General features: G+C 50.6%; 1 protein-coding gene across 2 annotated transcripts; it reads left to right on the forward strand.

Annotated features, from left to right (window-relative positions):
• Positions 1 to 339: 339 nt before the first annotated feature.
• LGALS2 (galectin 2) lies at positions 340 to 19988 on the forward strand. 2 transcript variants are annotated; one of them, XM_066320150.1, is made up of 4 exons: positions 340 to 482; positions 18198 to 18280; positions 18493 to 18652; positions 19798 to 19988. In XM_066320150.1, exons 1-4 carry the CDS (start codon positions 468 to 470, stop codon positions 19942 to 19944), a joined length of 405 nt encoding a protein of 134 aa, XP_066176247.1. In that variant the 5' UTR covers positions 340 to 467; the 3' UTR covers positions 19945 to 19988. The 2 variants fall into 2 exon arrangements, with proteins under 2 accessions (XP_066176247.1, XP_066176248.1); XM_066320151.1 differs by lacking the exon at positions 340 to 482 and adding an exon at positions 13969 to 14148.
• The last annotated feature ends 741 nt before the right edge of the window (positions 19989 to 20729 follow it).

Consider the following 20729-nt stretch of genomic DNA (forward strand, 5'->3'; position numbering starts at 1 on the left):
CGGGTGGTTGCCGATGCTCCAGAAGTCGCTGGAGCGTTCCAGGAAAACCAAACTCCGTTTGTCCCCGCTTTCCGTGTGGCTCTGGCGATCGAGGCCAGCGCAGCTGCGGCACCGAAAATAGCGTCTGTTTTCTCTCTGCTCCAGGGCTCCTGGCAGCAGCAGGGCGGTTTCTCCCCGACTCGCTGCTTTTGCAGCTTGTTTTCTGCTCCTCAGAGCCCGAGGGGCCTCGGAGGCCTTGGGGCAGGCCCGTGTGAGGGGTGACAGTGAGGACCTCAGCGGTGTGCTTTGGGGCTGGGGCGGGCCGGAGCCTCGGCGATAAGAGCACAACGCGGCCCCTCCGGAGCTGGGGTTCAGATGTGGAGACAGGCGTCTGAGCCCTGCGCTCCCGGGCTGGATTACTCATTTACAGTGCTAATCCCACCGCTGAGAGCCGCCCTGTTGTCACACCTAATGGCTTTTCCTGATGGATGGCCATTGTTTTGGTAAGGGCTTTTTGGTCGTTAAAAGGCGCTTTTTGGCGCCGGCACGTAGTTCTTTTTTTAACTGTTACTGCCTTGCATCACAAAGCCCTTTTAAGTGCCTTTCATAGAAAATGGCAACATCCTTCCCTTTGCTGTGTTCAGGCACGTTTTACACAGGTTATTTTAATCTTATGAGTCAGCCCTGCCTGTCACTATTCCTTTGACTTTTCTGAGAATCCTGAAGTCATCTCTAGGAGCCCCGAGGTCATGTACGATCTGCATAGAAGGCACGCATCCCTCCATCCCCCCACAGCGATGCCTCTGTATGCGAGGTTTTGCAGGCTGGTGTTTTACACAACCCCCTTTTGCTCAGGTTTCGGTCTGTCTGAGTCTCAAGCTTGTTTGTTTTCCGTTCTTTGGCAACACCCAGTGGTTAGCAAGTCCGGGATGAATGGAAGGCTGCACCTCTTTTCGGCTGGTTGCAAACAATGGCGAGTGAACTCGTGCAGAACAAGTCCCGTCAGCGGCGACCTTGCTTTTATTTCTCACAGATTTAGGAGTCTCTTTCCCCTTTGGTACATCTGCTTTCCATATACCAAGGACCCAAAGTGCAGCAAGTGGAAAAAGAGGTCGGAATGTGAATCTTTGCTCCCTGTAAGAGTGGCTAGATGGTGTGTGAGGAACAAACTTTCTCCCCTCGATTTATTTTTGGAATTTTAAGCCGGACGGAGTGAGGCTCTCCAAGTTGTAATTAACACCGCTCCAGAGGGAAAGTACTGGAGCTATAATTAGCTTGTTCTCGGTTGTGGAGGAAAGTGATGGCGTGCAAGCCAGAGACTGGGATGGGCACAGCTCCTGGGGCCAGAGTATGGCCCTGTGTTTGGCACAGGGATGCAGTGCCAGGTTTGGCACAGGGATGCAGTGCCAGGTTTGGCAGAGGGATGCAGTGCCAGGTTTGGCACAGGGGGGCAGTGCCAGGTTTGGCACAGGGGGGCAGTGCCAGGTTTGGCAGAGGGATGCAGTGCCAGGTTTGGCACAGGGGAGCAGTGCCAGGTTTGGCAGAGGGATGCAGTGCCAGGTTTGGCAGAGGGATGCAGTGCCAGGTTTGGCACAGGGGGGCAGTGCCAGGTTTGGCACAGGGGGCAGTGCCAGGTTTGGCAGAGGGGAGCAGTGCCAGGTTTGGCACAGGGGCGCAGTGCCAGGTTTGGCACAGGGGGGCAGTGCCAGGTTTGGCAGAGGGGCGCAGTGCCAGGTTTGGCAGAGGGGAGCAGTGCCAGGTTTGGCACAGGGGGCAGTCCCAGGTTTGGCACAGGGATGCAGTGCCAGGTTTGGCACAGGGATGCAGTGCCAGGTTTGGCAGAGGGGCGCAGTGCCAGGTTTGGCAGAGGGGCGCAGTGCCAGGTTTGGCAGAGGGGCGCAGTGCCAGGTTTGGCAGAGGGGAGCAGTGCCAGGTTTGGCACAGGGGGCAGTCCCAGGTTTGGCACAGGGATGCAGTGCCAGGTTTGGCACAGGGGGGCAGTGCCAGGTTTGGCAGAGGGGAGCAGTGCCAGGTTTGGCACAGGGGGACAGTGCCAGGTTTGGCAGAGGGGAGCAGTGCCAGGTTTGGCAGAGTGATGCAGTGCCAGGTTTGGCACAGGAGGACAGTCCCAGGTTTGGCAGAGGGGCGCAGTGCCAGGTTTGGCAGAGTGATGCAGTGCCAGGTTTGGCACAGGGATGCAGTGCCAGGTTTGGCACAGGGATGCAGTGCCAGGTTTGGCACAGGGGGGCAGTGCCAGGTTTGGCAGAGGGATGCAGTGCCAGGTTTGGCACAGGGATGCAGTGCCAGGTTTGGCAGAGGGATGCAGTGCCAGGTTTGGCAGAGGGGGACAGTGCCAGGTTTGGCAGAGGGATGCAGTGCCAGGTTTGGCAGAGGGATGCAGTGCCAGGTTTGGCAGAGGGATGCAGTGCCAGGTTTGGCAGAGGGATGCAGTGCCAGGTTTGGCACAGGGATGCAGTGCCAGGTTTGGCACAGGGATGCAGTGCCAGGTTTGGCAGAGGGGGGCAGTGCCAGGTTTGGCACAGGGATGCAGTGCCAGGTTTGGCAGAGGGATGCAGTGCCAGGTTTGGCAGAGGGATGCAGTGCCAGGTTTGGCAGAGGGATGCAGTGCCAGGTTTGGCACAGGGGGCAGTGCCAGGTTTGGCAGAGGGATGCAGTCCCAGGTTTGGCAGAGGGATGCAGTCCCAGGTTTGGCACAGGGATGCAGTGCCAGGTTTGGCACAGGGGAGCAGTGCCAGGTTTGGCACAGGGGGGCAGTGCCAGGTTTGGCAGAGGTGGGCAGTGCCAGGTTTGGCACAGGGGAGCAGTGCCAGGTTTGGCACAGGGGGGCAGTGCCAGGTTTGGCAGAGGGATGCAGTGCCAGGTTTGGCAGGGGTGGGCAGTGCCAGGTTTGGCAGAGGGATGCAGTGCCAGGTTTGGCACAGGGGGACAGTGCCAGGTTTGGCAGAGGGATGCAGTGCCAGGTTTGGCAGAGGGATGCAGTTCCAGGTTTGGCACAGGGATGCAGTGCCAGGTTTAGCAGAGGGGCGCAGTGCCAGGTTTGGCAGAGGGATGCAGTGCCAGGTTTGGCAGGGGTGGGCAGTGCCAGGTTTGGCAGGGGTGGGCAGTGCCAGGTTTGGCAGAGGGATGCAGTCCCAGGTTTGGCACAGGGATGCAGTGCCAGGTTTGGCAGAGGGATGCAGTGCCAGGTTTGGCACAGGGCGCAGTCTGTAGTTGTCAGGCCCTGCAGCAGCCACCCGCAGAGGGCACTGGCAGGCAGAGGAGCGCCTGCCTGCCTGAGCAGCTCGGGCTCAATGAACACTCGTGCTGCTTGTGCACTTGAGGCGAATCCCCAACAGGCCAAGCCCATCTCCATCGGGAAGGAAGGCCTCACAGGAGCAGACGATCTGCCTGGGAGAGGGGTTTTGTACCACGAGGTTGTCTTCTGCCAGCCAGAACCACCCTGTCACCCCCTGGGTGGTCAGCTGCGGCCCAGGATGTGTGCTTTCCTTTCCCCATCACATTTCACTTTCTTTGGCATGATGTTCTGCCAGCCAGACACCTTTCGCTTTCCTGGAGCTTGGTACTGGTTTTTTTTGTTTGTTTGTTTGTTTGTTTGTTTGTTTGTTTTTTTTGTGTGTGTGTGTGTTTTTGTGGGTTTGTTTTGTTTTTGTTTTCTTGCTCTGTCTGACTCCAGCAGCCAGTTCCTGGGGGGTTGGCTCAGTTTTCGCTCTGCTACTTGGAACAAGTTGGCAAGGCCTCTCCTGACATCACCATGCACCTCTTTATGCAATCCTCTGGATTTGCAGCCCTGTCATTCCCTGACCTTGGCTAATCTCCTTCCTTTTGCAATACTTTCAAGCACCTTTCCCAGCAGAGGGTTGTAATTAGAGAGGCAAGTATAGAGTTGCATACTTCTCTAGAGGGAGAGCAGGTTTGAGCTCCTTTAATCTAATAGGAAATGTCTCCTTCCCTTTCATATGCAGCACTTTCTTGTATGCAATCATCCACCAGGATTGCTCCCTTCCATTTCTTTCAGCAGTTTCCCTTTCAGCTGTAGGAAGACCTGTCCCCGGTGATCAAAGGCATCCTTTCCGCAGCTACAGGAGCAGAATGAGGAAACAGGATGCTGCATAAGGGATCAGAAAACCTGCTGGCTAGATCTCTGCAATTAAGCATGTCTTGAAGCAAGACTCAGGGAAATATTCAGCTATGCTCACTGGCTCAGTTGCTCTGATTGTTAGCATGGGGGTATAATTTCATTTTCTTCCTTTGGGGAATTGCCTTGACCTCTCTGTATACCAGTTTTCCTTACTGCATTGATTCTGTCATTAGAGCAACTGGCTCAGTGAGACAAGTCAGAAGCAAATAACAGAGTTAGAGGTGAGCTGTGCAGCTCCCTGTTTCCTTGTTCAAGCCTTGCTTCCCAGCTCAAGGAGTGTCTTGATCCCTTGACTGAGCAGGCAGCAGTGCCCTTCTGGACAGTGTGGGGAGTGAAAGTGACTCCTTAAACCCTGTGGAAGGCTCAAGTCAGCATTTGCTGATGCTGATAGCTTCTTTCCAACAAAGTCTGGGGCATTTGGGATGTGTTCTGAGAAGATGGGGATGCTGTTGCTGCTGAGGAGCTGTATCTACAGCAGGCAAAGATGAAATAAAACTGATGGGCTGGAAGCCCTCGTTTTCGCTGTGGCTTGGGGGCTGGTAGGTCTTGTAGCTGGAAGCTGAACAGGGAGAGGAAGAGCTGCCAGGTTAGAGAGCGCTGCTGGAATTTATGAGGCTGAAGTGAGCACTGAGGGCCTTGAGCCCGCAAGAGGGAGGAGCCTCAGTGGAGTCATTCACAGCCTTAGTGATGAGATCAGCTCCAGACTGGAACAGATCCACAACCAATACTGTGCACTTGGTGCTCAGGAGTGGGCAGAGGCACTGGAAAACGTGAAGAGAGTCATCCATTCTGGCTTTACCCCTTCCTTGCAGTGTTGCAGCTGGCAGATGGAAGGCACATGATTAGAGAGCAAAAGTATTGGAGGGAAAAAAAAAGTTCAAGAGCCTGGATTTTGCTGAGATACAGTTTGGCTCTTAAGAACAGCAGGAGGGAGAAGGAGAAAAAACCTACTGCAAAGGCATTTTTCACGGGCACCCAAGCGTGATCTGAGCAGAAATCGGCAACATGAAGCTAGGCATCCCGCAGCAACTCGGGGAGCCCAGCTGCAGGAAATCCCCAAGCCTCAGTGACGAGCACATCCCCGCGTTGTGGCGACAATGAAGTGTGACTTAGTGAAGGGTTTGCTGGGGATGTTTCATGTTTAATGCCGGGGAGCTCAGAGATGCAGTCGTGCAGCCTCTCTTGTGCAATGCGGCTCAGAGAGGAGGCATTCCCGCTGCAGTGCCCCTGTGCCAAATGCGTGTGTGCTCGGCTCAAGTGTGACATGATGAGCTTGAATAGATGGGTTTTGGCCCAGGCTTGAAAATCCCCCATTGCCAGCAAATCCCGTTTTGGCTGCAGCTGCCTCAGGTTCCCTAGGAACCTTCACTGCTGGCTTGAGACTGGGCTGTGAAACAGCAGGAGGAGGCAGTTGAGCCTTCCTGCCTCCCTCCAAGCCTGGCTGCTCAGTCTCTGCCACTTGGCACCACAGGCAGCTTCTGCCCTGCTGCTGCTGCTGGTGAAGAGCAGCAGGGCAGAGCGATCCCAGTGCTGGGGCACGGTGGACGTGGAGCTAGGGTTATAAAGAAAACCGTGACCCAAGAGAAGAGGAGGGAGAGCCTGAGTCTGCATATGCAGATTTCCCAGGGGTGGACCTGGCTTTTCATAGGCTCCTTTCTAGTCCCTCTGGCTTCAATCTGTTTTAGTAAGTGCAACAGGAGCAGGGCTGGGTCTCAGCATTGCCTCAGGATGATGGCTCATGCCATGCAGTTGTTAGCAGCCCCCCTGCCTTGGTTCTGAGCAGTGCCACAGTGCCCAGGCATGGCTGGAGGAGCAGGGTGGGCTCGGGGCTGTTCCTGTCAGAGCCTTGTTGCCATGATTTTAACCCCACAGATGGGAGCTGTGTTCTGCTCTTTGGCTTTAGGGGCTACACCCTGTGAGCCCAGGTCCTTCAGAAGGCAGTCCTTTGATGTGCAGTCACCTGCAGCCTGCATATTTTCCAGCATTACCATCCCCTAATTTTCCAGCATTTCCCTTGTCGAAGACTGGGGAATGTCATGCAACAGGTCGTGGGTGAGTGTGTGGGATGGGGGTGTGTTTGCCAGACTGAAACTGGGAAATGCCCTGTCTGCTGGATGTGGCTGAACTGTGGGGTGTGACTCAGTGTCCAATACTCCATGCTATGCATCATTGGCTCCATTTGACCTTCTGTCATGTGGAGTGAGTGAGATACTAGAAGAAAATGTCGCCCAAGCAAAAGAGGTCAGTGTGGGGGCTGCTCCTGGATGCGGAGATCAGACAGGCCTGGGCACACAAACATGTTGAATTTGCCCCTCTCTGCCCCTCCCCAGAGGCTGGCACAACAAGGAACCCATGGAGCACATACTTCTGCAAGAACTTCCCATGCATCTATACCTGTGTCCTATTTCCCATGCCACCTCAAGCTACCTCAGATTTGGGAACTCAGTCAGGGAGCAGAACAGGGGCAGAACTCATGTGTCCCCCATTTAATGTGCTGCTGAAGATGTGTCCCCCAGCCAGAAGAAGGAGCAGGTGCGTTTGACCAGCCTCTGCCTTGTCTCCACTTGGAGGGGCTGTGTTCAAGCAGCTCACTCTTCCCTCAGGCTTTTCAAAGGCAGTGTCCACTTTCCAGATTTTGCTGCAACCATGTTGCAGTTTTGCACTTTGGCTCAAGGCCCCTTCATCTTGGAGGGAGAGAGATGGTCCTAGCAGAGGCTGTTCTTCTTTCCACAGAGGCTGCTCCTCTCCTCCAACAGAGCTGCTTTGCATCTAGAGTGGACTGGTTCCCAGCAGCGGTGCTCTGGCTGAATTTCAGGAGGAGGGGGTTTGTTGGTGTTAAAAGCTGTGGTGTCACAGCACGGTTCAAGAGCAGGCTGTGACATTTCTTCCCTCTGACTGCTGTGCTTCTCCTGCTGGTGTCCAGAGCTAGTGCGAGGCACTCTTCAGCTCATCCTGAGCTAGATCTCAGGGAAGTTGTGTCTCTGACAAAGCTGTTCAGGAAAGATTCCCACCCCTTTCCTAATGAGGCCGAGTGAATAATAGAGATGTTCCTCAGGGCTGATGTTGTAAGCAGTGCTACGTGCACGTTCAGGACCAGAAAGCAGGTCTCCGCTAGCTTTTTCCCTGCTGTCGTGGATGTGTGTCCCATCTTGACAGAAGAGATAAGCTATCTTCCTGCAGATGGGGACTTGCCTGGCACTTGCAGCCACCTGTTGTCCTCACATGGTGCTTATCAGATGTCCTAGCTTGAGAAGTCTGTTTGAGTCTGTTTGTTGGCAACGGGTTTGAGGCTAGTCAGCCTGTGAGACATGACAAGATTAGTCTGGGGTGAGTAGCACTGAAGGCATTTAGTTTCGAATAGTCTTTTTTTCCTCTCAGGAGCAAGCATCCCCCCATCCAGGAATCTGACTGCAGTTAAAGCCTGGTGGGTTTTTTTGCTGCTGGGGGATCTCCGGGAGGGGAGAGCAGCACAAAGAAACTTGGGGGCAGCCAAAGAGACACAGCCAGGTTCTGGCCCCTGTGTGTTGCCAATGGTGAGGAAAAAAAGGACAGCAGGAAAAGGCACAAACTGGAAGGAAGGGAAAGAGAGCCAGAGAGAACAAAGAGCTTGGCATGACTGCTGGGAATGCGAAATAAACATCCATTGTGCTCAAGTGAGAGCTTATGTACTACTGGCTATATGGGTCAGAAACAAGAGTAGAGGCTCATAGGTGCAGTCCAGAGAAGGGGCAGGATACCTGTATGAGGCAGGGTGTCCCTTAGTGCCCAGCTGGAAAGGGAGACTAGGTGTTGCATCAGTGCAAAGCAGTCACTGCCCTGCTCTCCGGAGTTTCTTGAGGAGGTGAAATATCTCAGGGCAGTGCTGTGGCCCAACTCTTTCCCTGTGTCTCACTCTGAAGGTCCGTGGGTTCAGGGATTTCTGGTGCCCTTCCCTCAGTAAAGTGGAAGAAGAGGAATACAGAAAGTCATTTGTGTGGGCCTGATCTTTTCTTAGATCTCCTTCAGATGCCTGCAGTTCCCTCTTTAGAAGCCTATTTCCTGCACTGAGTCAGTCATTTGGGGATTTGGACTCCCTTTTTTTTGGCAGCTTTTCTTTCCCATGTTCATCTGTTTTGGTTTTTACTGTTTCATTTTGCAGTGCCATCAAAGGGAATTTGTTCAAGCTGATTTTGCAGCAACAGATAGTTTTGACTTGACAACCCATGCCTCTGCAGACCTCAGTCATGACCTTAGATCCAGGGTGAGTTGCCCCTTCAGGTGCTCTCAAAGCTGATGCGTGGTAAGGTGGCTTGCTCCTTCTCAGTGGAGATGAAGGATACTTGGTTTTAGTGATGTGAGCATGGGAGAACAGACTTTTCTTTTTGGTCCCCTTCTTTCCAGCCTGTGAGCTGTTAATTCTTGTGGCTTTTCAAAACTTACTATTTCTCCCTTAGCATTTTTTTTTTTTCCCAGTGGATGAGCCACCCTTGGCATTGTGCCTTGTGCATGTGTGTGACTGAGATGGATTATGCTTGTCTGAAAGATTCCTGCAAGTCCTCAGAGTCCAACCTGCCTGGGCTCAGCACTGGAAGCCATGAGAAACACACTGGAAGCAAGTCCTACAGCCTCATTGTCCCTGTGCAGCATGGAGACTTGGCAGTCACTCTCGCTTCTTGCCCTTGCTGTGTGGTGGAGTTGAATCCAGGATGGCTGCTCTGTGGTCTCCAAGGACCTTTTGTACAATGGTGCAATGCTGCATTTCTTTTTGGCTTATTCTATTCCCAGCCAGCTGCTTTCCTGCTGTCTCTGTTGTGGGAAATGGTCCCCTTGAAGTCAGCGAAGTTGGGCTTGGGACATCTTGGAAGTCCCATGGCTTCCACTACAGGAAGGCTTCTGGTCTTTGAATGCCTCTGGCTTTCAGACTTAATTGGACCCACCCAAGGGCTGATTTTTTTACAGAGGCACTGAATGGCTGTGTACCTCCTGCTGATGGTGTGATGAGAGTTCAGCAGCTTTGGTATTCCAGCTGTATCGGCAAGGGGAGCACAGGTTCCTTTTAGCATTTTGCACAGGTTTGCAAAGTGATTTGATTTTGCGGCTGTGGAAACTTTAAGATGAGAATCCAAAGAGGAGGAGCTGATTTGGGATGTGAACTGGGTGTCTGTGCCTCAGTTTCCTCATGCGAGGGAGCTGCCATCTTCCTTGCTCAATGGTAAGATAAAACTGTTGTTGATGTTAATCTTTTGGTGGAAGATGCAAGTGGACCATAAGACTTCATGAAGCTGATCCTTTGTGCAGGGCTCTTTGGAAGATCCTTTCCCCATTAAACTAATAATATCTCATCTAGAAGATGCAGGCAAAGCTGAGTGATCCCAAAAGTCCCAGAGAGAGGGAAGCTGTGAGCTTTCTAGTCATCTTCTCTTTTCCAGTAGGGAAGCTTTCCACACAAGTGAGTTTTTTATCTCCAGCTGTGTTTTTGAAAGCTTTTCCCACAGCCTGCATTCCTGGCATGCACCTATGAATGAAAGAATTAAAGAAATGAAGTCTGGAAATGTGGCGTATCATCAGTCCTCTGACCTCTCCACCCTCTGCCAGTTGTGTTCATTCTCCTGACCCTCATCCAAGCTGGGGACCCAAGACATGACTCATGGCTGCTTGCACTGATAAAAATGACCCCTTATGAACTAACTTCCTTGCAAATGAACCACCTTTCTCCCCTTCCCTGTGCACAACTCAGACCACACAAAAATGTTTCCACATATTTCAGAGCTGCCTCAGAGAGATATCCCCTGAAAAGGTACGAGGACATAACTCGGAAACCATCCATCAGAGCACCTTTGAGCTCCCCCATGGAGATAGGAGATGCCAGCCACTGTGACATCACTGCCCTTCTGACAGAGGAGCGAGAGAGATGGAGTCTGAGGCTGTACTTGTTCTCTGTGCTCTTGATCTGCTCCACTGCCTCATGCAGATTCCCTCTCTCACTGCTGCCCCTAGCCCTGAAGAAAGGTGTGAGTTTTCCCTCACGTTTTAGTTCTTCAGTTATCTTAGTCCTTGCTCCTCCTTTCCCCCCACATCCTAAAGAGGAGACATTGCACCCTGCAGCTGAAGAGGGCTGATGTTTGTGGAGAGCCTGCTGGATGATGATGACCTCTAATGTTTTGCCCTCTGGTTTAGATCATGGATGCTACCTCTGTACTTTCCACAGGTGCTCTGGATAGTGCACTGTGAGGGAGCTGAGGCACCAGGGGTGACAGGAGATTAGCCTCTAGTCCTTTATTCCTTCCCATTTTACTTTATCTGAATGTGGAGACCAGCACTTTCTCTAGAGAAGCCATCCCACTCTGGGATCTTAGGCAGGACACATTAGTGTTCCTGGATACATTTTCCTTTGTGCTTATCCTTGCTTTAGCTTCTCCTGCATGTCATGGATAATTCTCTCCTGTACACACCCTTCAGATCCACAGACCTGTTTACCCAGTTTCTTGCTTACCTCAGTGTTTACCTGAGGTAAGTACACTTTGTTCTTTCGGTCCTCCTCTGTTAGGAAGCTGGCTGGCTTTCAGAGCTCAGGGATCTGTTGAGTGTAGGTTGCAGCACTCTCTTCTGAGAGGCCAACCAACACCTCTTGACCAAAGGTGAAGCCAGTCCTATTCAGGAATTTCTGTACTGGCAGGTGGAGGACTAAGCATCTCCATTAGGGGGTGGTGGAAGCGTCTTCTTAGTCATAGCCTGAGCCCTGGCCTCTGAAAATCCACACCACAGCCCTCTAAGGCAGGGGCCATTCCCCCCTAGGCTTAATGAAGGGAGGAAATCAAAGCAGAAATAGGCCTTAATCACAGCTGCCATGAGGAACCACAACCAGGGCCCGGATGAGGTCAGAGAACACAGTTTAAACCAGGTCACTGCTTGAGATTTATTATGTGCAGTTTTTCTTTTTCTTTACTCCTGCACTGAAATCTTTCCCCAGAGGCTATTCAAGGAAATAAATAGCCAGTGGAAAGGGACAATAGCTTGCTGTGGAGTACAAATTATATGAAGCAGTAGGAAATAATAGCAGAGTAAGCAGCTGCTACTCCGAGAAAGAATGCATGGTTGGTCTCTCCAGCTCCCTTTGCCTTGAGCAGACACTGATGCCTGGTCCAAGGCACGGGCTCCCTTGGTGCCTGGAGTGCACTATGGGACAGGCACCTTATCCATGCTGCAGCACCATTCTCCAGTGCCAGTTCTTTGGTGCCTAGTTAGCACCAAGCCTTCCATGGGGATGCTAAAGGGATCTCTCCCCTCTTCTTGCAGAGCTTGGGTTGGTGTGGGGACAGTGGCACATGCATCCACGCACCTAGAATGGCTGCCTTGCCTTCCTCTGTCTTCCTCATGCCTTCTGGATTGAGCATTATCTCTGGTGGTGACCTGTGTCAGTCCTGCAGGGGACTGTTCTTAGCTCACATTGTCTAGAGAGAATGTGTTGGCTACCTTCTCCTCTGAGCCCCTTGCAGGTCGTCCCCAGAATACCGTTGAGATAGATGGTAGGGATGATTTTGGCATGCTGGTGTGGATTCTGGGGGCTGTCTCTGCCACAAAAGGCCCTGAGAATCCTCTAACCACTGACTCTACCTTGGCTGGGAAGTGGGGAAGTCTGTGGTTTTCCTCAGGGCTTCCACCTAGCTGGCTTATCTCCTGCTCAAATAAGAAAACAAAATAAATACTGCTGCCAGCAACGATGCTGCTGAAGATCTTGGCAGCCTGCTGGGAGGGTGGCATTCAGGCTGTTCTCAAGAGCTGTGTAGGTGCTCTGTTGTAGAGGTGGCAGCTCTAGGCTATGGTACATCAGGTGCTGCTCTCTGGAGGCACTCCAAGGGTCCTGAGATCCATTAGTGCTCCTGGTGGCCTGAAATCACCTCGGGACTAGCAGGAAGGCTGGGAAACATTGTTGACCCCAAAATTTACCATGTGGGATCTCTGCAAATAGAGCTGCTGCATTTTATGGGGTGAAAGCACTCTACAGAGGACCTGCCATTCCATCCTTCTGGCTGAAACCCAACATGCTTGCTTTAGGCACTTCCCTCCTTAAAATATATTAGCAGTTATTTTGTTTTCTCCATGTAAAATTTCAGGCCCGCCTGCTGGAAGCTCGCCCTGCCCTTTGGGTCACATGTGGCCCCCTCCCTCACGTTAAGTGACTATTTTTTGGGTCTTTGCTGTCCCTCTGGGAAGGCACCAAATGCTCCTCTGGTCACAGTGATGTGAACATGGGTGTCCCATACCAGTACAAGCCAACTGCACTCTGGCCTGGGTGAAAATCTTGGGGGCCCTGGAGGAGTACTTCCAATCACTTATCCTATTATAGGATCATCTCTCTGGGGAGTGAAGGGTTCCTGGATCCTTTGCACCAGTGAATGCCAGCTTCCACAGCTATTGTTTATGTTTTCCTTACTGCACGGATCCTCCACCTCTTTAGCAGATGCTCTTTAGCCGGATTTCCTCTTTCTTTGGGATTTACATTCCCATGCTATCGTTTCCCCAGGCTTTCTTCTTTGCAGTGTCAGCAGGGACGTATCAGCCTGCCCCCATCAGCCTCCTTTCATCATCCCAATTGCCACTTCCAAAATTCTCCAACTGCAGTGGAGAATTTTGACTCTTCTGGGCTCCCTAAAGTCTCATCCCCTTCTGAGGTGGGGAGCACATACCCCTTCGTGAGGAAGACCATCTGCACAGGGCTGGTGTCTGACCAAAGGGGGCTCAGCTCTGCAGATGAAGGAAGTCACCAGTCCTGGCAGAGTTGCTGCCTGGCTTCCCACTATTGTTCCCAGTGGCAAATAAAAGGGGGGTGAACGCCCCTGCGGAGCATTGTAGGAGGGGGTAAATGTTATCTTGGTAAAATCTCGTGGCCCCTCTCCGAGCAGCTCATGCCTCTTTCCTGCTCGTCTCCCTCTCTGCGTATTCTCACATCCATGGTACTTGTAGCTCTGCACTCAACTCTCTGCACGGGTAGTTTTACTCATCCCTCAGACGGAATCACAGAATGGGTCAGGTTGGAAGGTCCCACAAAGGGTCATCTGGCCCAATCGCCCTGCTCTAGCAGGATCGTCCCAGAGCACATGGCACAGGGTTGCATACTGATAGTTCTGGAGTATCTCCAGTGAGGGAGATTCCCCAACCTCTCCCTGGGCAGCCTGTTCCTGTGCAGTCACCTGCACTTCCTCACGTTCAGGTGGAACTTTCTGTGTATCAGTTTCTGCCCGTTGCCTCTTGTCCTATTGCTTGGCACCACTGAGAAGAGCCTGGCTCCATCCTTCTGACACTTTCCCCTCAGATACTGACAGACATTGGTGAGGTCCTCTCTCAGTTGTCTCTTCTTAAGGCTGAACAGGCCCAACTTCTTCAGCCTTTCCTCGTAAGAGAGATTCTCCAGTCCCTTCCTCATCCCCGTAGCCCTCTGCTGGACCAGCTCCAGGAGCTCCACGTCTCTCTTGTACTACTGAGGAGCCCAGAACTGGACACAGTAGGAGACACATGCTGCTCTCCCTCTCAGGCAGCTTTCTTCAGTAAGGAAAGGGTTATTAATTTGCAGTATATGCCTTAAACAAGGGCTTGGTGGTGAACTTGTTGCAGAAAAAAAGGTCATGAGTGCCTATGCACAACCCACAAAGGAAGCAAGGTTTTGGTTTTGGCTTTGCAGTTCAGGTCAAAGTTCAACTGTGGTGTGTTAGATAAGATGTGAACGACTATGCACGTGCAAGAAGTGGGGTCACAAATAGAACATTTGGCTTTTGAGGTACCTGTCTCACAAAATCCCCAGAACAGACCCTCGGTGACCATCGAATTAAAATCTGAGGATGCGCGATGTTAGAACCATGCCTACTCTTGCCCCCCTTGCTAAGTAGGAACTGAAAGTCACTCCCACCTCTACTTTTTACCCAAATAAGGGACTGCTTAGAATTTTTCAGGAAATAAAGGCAACTGGGTGAGACCCTACCATCAAGAAGCCCAAGGCACAGAAGTAGCAACAGGAGGCTGCTAGATCCATGGAGGTGACTACCTTCTACTTGCCCTATCTCTCTTCTCCCCCTCTCTCTTTCTCTCTCCCTTTCTCTTTTCTATATAAGCTTAATTTTATAAAATAAAATCAGCATTGTTAAACTAGCATTTAGTCTCCTTTGCACCTTAATCTGGGCAGAGGACTTCAACAGTGAATCATAACATTTTAATTGGCATCACCCTTCTCTGACCAAAAGTGCCATTTAACAGTTCCAAATTTTTACTGGTCTTCCCACCCGGTGGGAAATTCACCTTCTGATGGAGATTGACCAAACTTTTCCTGTTCCTTTTACTGTCTCTCTGTGGGTGACAGCTTTCTCCTGCCTGGTGTGTCTAGGTTGTGTGCCAAAGGAAAAACGGTTATTGAGGGTGACCAGTGTAATACTAAAATTTTACTCTCTCCTGCAGAAGTTTGGTAGTTGCCTCTCTCCCCCAGGGGGGTTGGAATGGGTGTAAACTAATTGTGATAATGTACAGGCAATAGCTGATCACATTCCTAGATTGCAGGTTGAATGAAAAATGGGATATTTGTGCTGTTTTGGGAGGTTGTTTATCTTGCATGCAAAAGGAAATCAAAAGCTTCCTGCCACCTGAAAAAGGTTGCAGATGTAAAGTTTATTACTTTGTATTCAGAAAATGAGGTTCTTAGAGCAGCATTGTCTTTTGAGAAAGAGACACGGGAGAAATTGTAAAAACTAGCAGATATTCTTTTAAATAAAAATGAGCAATTAGAAAAACTACCGTCTGCAACTGAAAGAGGAGAAAAACAGATGCAAAAAATCTAGGTAAATTACTTGATTAAATCTCACATGAATCATTCTCTAATTCAGTCCAGCACATCTATAGGGCAGTATATTCTGAGGGTCCCTAAAACATGGGATGGGGATATTTGGTACAGTGATGATGATTTAGAGGCAGACTCTGACCCTACGCCAAAAGTGGCAAAAGTTCATCCTTTAATCGAAAATGAAACTGCATGTGAAAGGAGCGGAGAAACCCACACTACTGTTCCCTGCAGAGCCAGATACATTGCTGGGAGAACATTCTAGATGTTCAGGGGAATACAAAAATGAATACAAGTTTCCCTTATGGGCAGAGATAGATCCGGCTGAGCGAGGAAGAGGCAGAAAGATTCTGGTGACATAGAGTATTTTTAACTACTACCCTAGGTAACTGTAACTACTCATGGACTAAGCTGTGTACTGGGCTGGGGGCATGGACCCACAGGACACGGGAAGGCCTACTGCTGTTAAAAAGGACAGGATTCTCAGATCTGGCAGCCTCTGTGCAAAAGGCAGCCTGCATTTAAGCAATGTATGAAAGACATCAATTAAGGCGATTCTTGATGGCAGCTCCTGTCAATCCAGCCAGATGAACTCCTCCCCTTCATGGTCTTCCAGATAGGCTGAAAATATTGGTGGCTAATGCCCAAGATCACAGACAAATGGATGGCACCATGAATATTGCCACAGCAGTGGCATAACCACCTAGAGACCAAATTCACATACCTACCTGGTGTGAACTCACCCAGGAAATAGGGAATTATGGCTGCTGTATGGGATGGGTTGGATCAACCTCTGGAAGGCCACCTGAAGCCCCCTGATGAGTCTGTCAAATGTACACCAGCACAGCAAAGGCAAAAATCTAAACCAAGACTTGATTAGATGAACAATACCTGTTGCTGAAGGTTTTGATAGGGTGATGACTGAATTAAAGTTGTCTGTGTTACACTTGGGAAGTGAAAGATAGTTCTGGAAAAATCCATCAAATTAGTCTCAGATGGATAATACCCTCCTATTAACTCGCTGTGCACTGGTTAGAGAGAGATGGAGTGATTCCATGTTATGGTTTTTCCAGGTTATAGGTATCCTGCATGTTAGAAACTGCACACAGAGATGAGGATTTTCCTATTCCAACGCCAAACATCCACAGGGGTTTTTAGCTTTTGTGCATGCTATGTTTTGGGGATTTTAGTTTGTGTGTATATCTGTAAGTTTTGTTTTCAAATTTAACCAAGCAATGAAGGTTAATAAGTGTGCATTTATAAATGGTGTTGGAAAGATATGCCTTGGTTTAATGTGTTTAGACTTAATGAAAAAAAGCAATTACTGCTTCTTTGCTTTTGCCTAAATCTGTAGAAGACTCCCTTCTTATAAGCACATTTACTAAGACTGGAATATCCAGGATACCCTCCAGACAGCAAATCCTTACTCCCCAGATAAAAAGTGAGTTACTGTGCAATTTAGCCAGCCATTCAATTTTGCTCCAGTATTTGAGAAGGGGACCTTGGGCTCTGTATTCTCCCTGGATGGCAGGGGTGCAGTGTGATGTGAAGGTCTGTACCGGTGTGCTGTGGACACAGCAGCGTGGTGGGAAGGAGACTACTCAGTGCCAAAACCCACTATCCCCGGCACTGGTTCTTGCTGGTTCTATGCTCAGCCCATGGAGGTTTCATCAACAGTTTGAGCGTCCTCCACCGCCAACAAATTTCTCAGGCCTGCTGGAGTTTATGACCCCTTGCTCGTGGGAAACTCCTCCAGGGAAGGAGCACTTATCAGCACTTCTCCTTTCTTCAGGATGTTTTAGGGAAGTGTAGAAGCTGTTACCCAGCTGTCTGTGCAGCAGCAGGATGTCTGCACTCAGGTGCTCTCTGCAGGGCTTGGGACAGGGACTGAGGGACTACTGGTCTCCTGAGTCTCGACCTCCTCCTCCATCTCCCTTTTCCTCTCGACTTTTGGAGTCTCACAAATCAGGGACACTGTCTACTGACTTACATCCTAGCCCTTACCTGGGAAGAAGGCAGCAGAGGTGATAGTCCCCTGTGAGGACAACATTCCCATATCTAAGGGTTAGGGAGGATGGGACTATTGAACCTGATGTGGCCTGGTGTGTGGCTCCTCAAGATAAAAGATTTGGGTCTAGATGGGGCTTGGATGGGAGGTTGCAGAGAGCTCCCACATATGGGTACTGCAATCCACACAGCTGCATCTAGAGGCACAAGAAGGCAGGGAGCTTGGATGCCACTATGTCACTCCTGCAAAGGACACTCCATAGCTCATGCCATCTAGAGGGGATGTGTTGGTTGTCCTCTCCTCCAAGCCCCTTTGAGCTCTTCCTCGGAGCACCGTGGGGAAGGATGGTGGAGACCATTTTTGGTGTGCTGGTATGGATTTTGGAGCTGCCCCTTGCCATGAAAGGAAGGAGCTGGGATGTTCTTTTGGGTGAGCCGTTACACACAGGAAAGAAGTGAACACGGTGGTCACAGCTCCTTGGTCAGCTGGGAAGATGTTTGTCCTATGTCGTGTCTAAAGTAGCACCCCTAAGGGCTGTGTGTGATAGTCCTTCCACTGGGAGCCCACCAAGGAAGCTGGGACTTGCTTTTATTTCCTGGAATGCCTTGTGAGAAGCGTACATATGGAAACTTTTCGCTTGGATCAAAGTCTTCTGTCTTAATAGCAACCGTTGGAGCTTTGCAGAGGCAGGGGTCATGTTAATATGTAAGCCACAGGGAAGTTTAGGGTTGTAAGGTCCTATATGCAGAGCATTTCTGAGATAAACCGCTGGTGCCTCCCTTCCTGGTTACTCTGCCTTCTGAGGAAGATGCCTGTAAGGGCTGCTGCTCCTGTCCTTTGTCAGCCAAGGTCCTCAGCTCAGCGAAGCTGAGTGAGACTGGCATGTCATAGCCACTCTCACCACTTGCATTTCTTGGGCCGCATTGGCTTTCCACCAAACCCTGGGCAATGCCCCTCTGCTTTAACCCTCTGTATCTCTGCTTTCTCTTCCTTCTGCTGAGGGCAAGCCTGTTTTCACTTCCTCTCTCTCACGTCTCTTCTCTCTTGTGGGCTTCACTCAACCCACTCTTCTCTCACTGAATGAGAAGTTCGTGCAAGACCTGCAACGTGGAGGGTTTTGGTCATGAGAGGAGCACCAGCTGATAGCAATATCCTGGGTGGGATGCCTGCAAGCAGCAACCTCTCAGTTGCAGTGGCAAGTCAGGTGGAATGGCTGAAGGAGCTACACAGACTATTTTTCTCTGCCTTAGGGAAATATTGAAATCTTAAACTTGGATATGAAGCCTGGGAACACCCTGAAGGTGAAGGGCAAAATATCTGCTGATACTGTTGGGTAAGTACCAAGAAACCGCCTTGGCGTGCTGGGCTTGAAGCTGGGCTGTAGAGGAAGGTGGTTTTCCAAGGTTGCCAGATACAAAAATAACACATTGTTATGCCACCTGCAACACTGATGGAGGAACTGGATGCAGAGGTCTGTGTTGGATCTCAAGTCTTCCAAGGCCCTCTCCTGTCCATGCATATCACTTTCCTCATGCTCATTTACAGCTTCAGCATCAATCTTGGCTGCAGCTCAAGAGATCTGGCACTTCACTTCAACCCGCGCTTCAACGAGTCTGTCATCGTCTGTAACTCCAAGTGTTCCGATTCCTGGGAGACGGAACATCGTGACCGCCACCTCTCTTTCTTCAGGGGCTCCACTGTCAAGGTGAGGGGTCTGTGCCAGCCTGGGGTTATGGGCTATGTGTGGTGGTGGTGGGGGTGTGGGGTATGTGGGGAACGTGAGGTGACAGGAAGACCCTGGTTAGCCCATACCCGTACTGTAGTTTTCCCAGTCCTACCCAAAGGCTCCTGCTCCTTCACAATGGCCCCTCGTCTTCTGGGTTTTTGATCCTGATCGCCATTTCCACTCCTCGTTCAAAACTGCAATGCTGTTTCTGGGAATTTTATGTGAGTCCTGTCTGTCTCATGCTTTGTAAGTGCTTCTTGGCACCTCCTTCTGCCCATCAGGTGAGTGTACCTGGGGCATGTATGAAAGTAAAGGGAGTCTCCAAGAAGCAGGATCTTGCTGCTGTCTACCTTATTTCTCTCCCTCCCTTCTATGTAAACACTGGCTTTAAGGCAATCCAGAGTTTGGAGCAATGTCCAAAAGCCTCTCCCTCAACCTTTCCGTCCTCATTACTCCTGGACCCATGCTGCCAATCTGTCCTTTCTCCTTGCCAGGGATGCTGTCCTAGCTGCTGCCTTACCTTATCTGATGCCCCAAATCATTAAGAGGGCTGCATTTAGGAGTAGTCCAGCTCTCGTAGCTGTGGAGAGAAAGCTTGTTTCCTCAGAGAGAACTGGCTCTTCGGGAAGGGGTAGTGAGGTCATGGCTTTGGGGAATATTGCCTCTAATTTGCAAGGATCAATGATGCATTCTTGTCCTGTTTGCTTGTGCATGTTTATCAGCAAAGCTCCTTTTTCTGAGTCCTGGTGAACTCCTGAGGGCATTGAGGAGTCAGGTTTATTCTGCCCTGTTCAGAGCAGAACAGTGGTGTACACATTCCCTATGGTCTCTAAACACGTGTAAAGACATACTTGGGTTTAGCTGCTCTGAGTTTACAATCTGAGTAGCTGAAAGAGCCTTGGGAGAGATCCTGTCCCCAAACATAGTCTGTATTCCTGCTTAGACCCTTGATATCAAATGCTCATTTCCTGAATCACCCTCACCTCAACCCCAGCACCTTATTTAGGGTTGTAGTGGGCAGGTCTGGCCCTCTTATGTAACAGTCAGGCCTTTTGCCTAGATGCTGACCTCTGGAGACCCTCCTTGCCCGCAGTTCCTGCCCTTCTTTCTCTTTTTTCTCCCAGTTCTTCATTGAAATGCTGTCAGACAAATTCCGTGTGAGACTGCCGGATGGTCACGAAGTGTGCTTCCCCAACCGGCACAGCTACCACAAGATCAATTACATAAGCATCGTGGGAGGCTTAAAGGTGATCTCCCTCAAGCTGATCTGATGGGCACCTCTTCCAAGCTTTAATAAAAACCCAAGCCAGTGGAAGACTGCTTGTTCCAGCTGCTTTGTTTCTGTGAGAGCTCTGTATCTCTGTGCAAGCCACTGACAAAGCCCAAGGTTCTCCCACCAGTAGGAAAGAAGCCATCACCTTGATGATGCCGGGTACCTTCCAGGTCAGAACAGGCCGTGGGGTTGAAGGGACAGCAGGTAGGCCAAAGCTGTAGGTGGGGTTCAGGATGAGGACACTATATGATTGCTTGGGAACTGATTGTGTAATCTTTTCACAATGCTCCATTTCTTCCTGCAGCTGAGCTTTTGGGAAGGAGGGATGGTGAAATGGGAAGGAAGGCATAAATGTGAATGAAGTGGCATTTGACGTGGCATTTGGTGCTACAAAAGGGCATAACTAAAAGGTGGCATGGGGATAACAGCACAGGTGTGCCCCCAGCCAACATTCCTGCCATAGATAAGGGATTTGTCTCCAACTTTCCCTTTTACCTCACCTCACTTATCTGCTGGCACATTCCAGTCAGGTTAGCCATTACTCTGACATTTCCACAGCAGATCCTACTCAGCAAAAATGAGGTAGGGGAGGCGGTGGGATTTTGGCTGAGTTATGTGGCTCAATACTTCCTTACCCAGGACTACAGGCAAATAGTCCCGATTATTATATGTTGCTGCTCTAATTGAAAAGTATCTTGCCAGCCTAAAGTCAGGCTGATGTGGGACAGCAGACACTGGGACACTTCAGGCTGGATAGGACGAGAGCAGAGTAGAGGAGCAACT

This window comes from Sylvia atricapilla, chromosome 5 (assembly GCF_009819655.1).
Source record: "Sylvia atricapilla isolate bSylAtr1 chromosome 5, bSylAtr1.pri, whole genome shotgun sequence".
NCBI lineage: Eukaryota > Metazoa > Chordata > Aves > Passeriformes > Sylviidae > Sylvia > Sylvia atricapilla.

Coding starts and splice junctions, on each gene's coding strand:
- LGALS2 (XM_066320150.1), top strand. Junction 18,281..18,492: donor ATATCTGCTGATACTGTTGG/GTAAGTACCAAG, acceptor GCTCATTTACAG/CTTCAGCATCAATCTTGGCT. Junction 18,653..19,797: donor TCAGGGGCTCCACTGTCAAG/GTGAGGGGTCTG, acceptor TTTTTCTCCCAG/TTCTTCATTGAAATGCTGTC.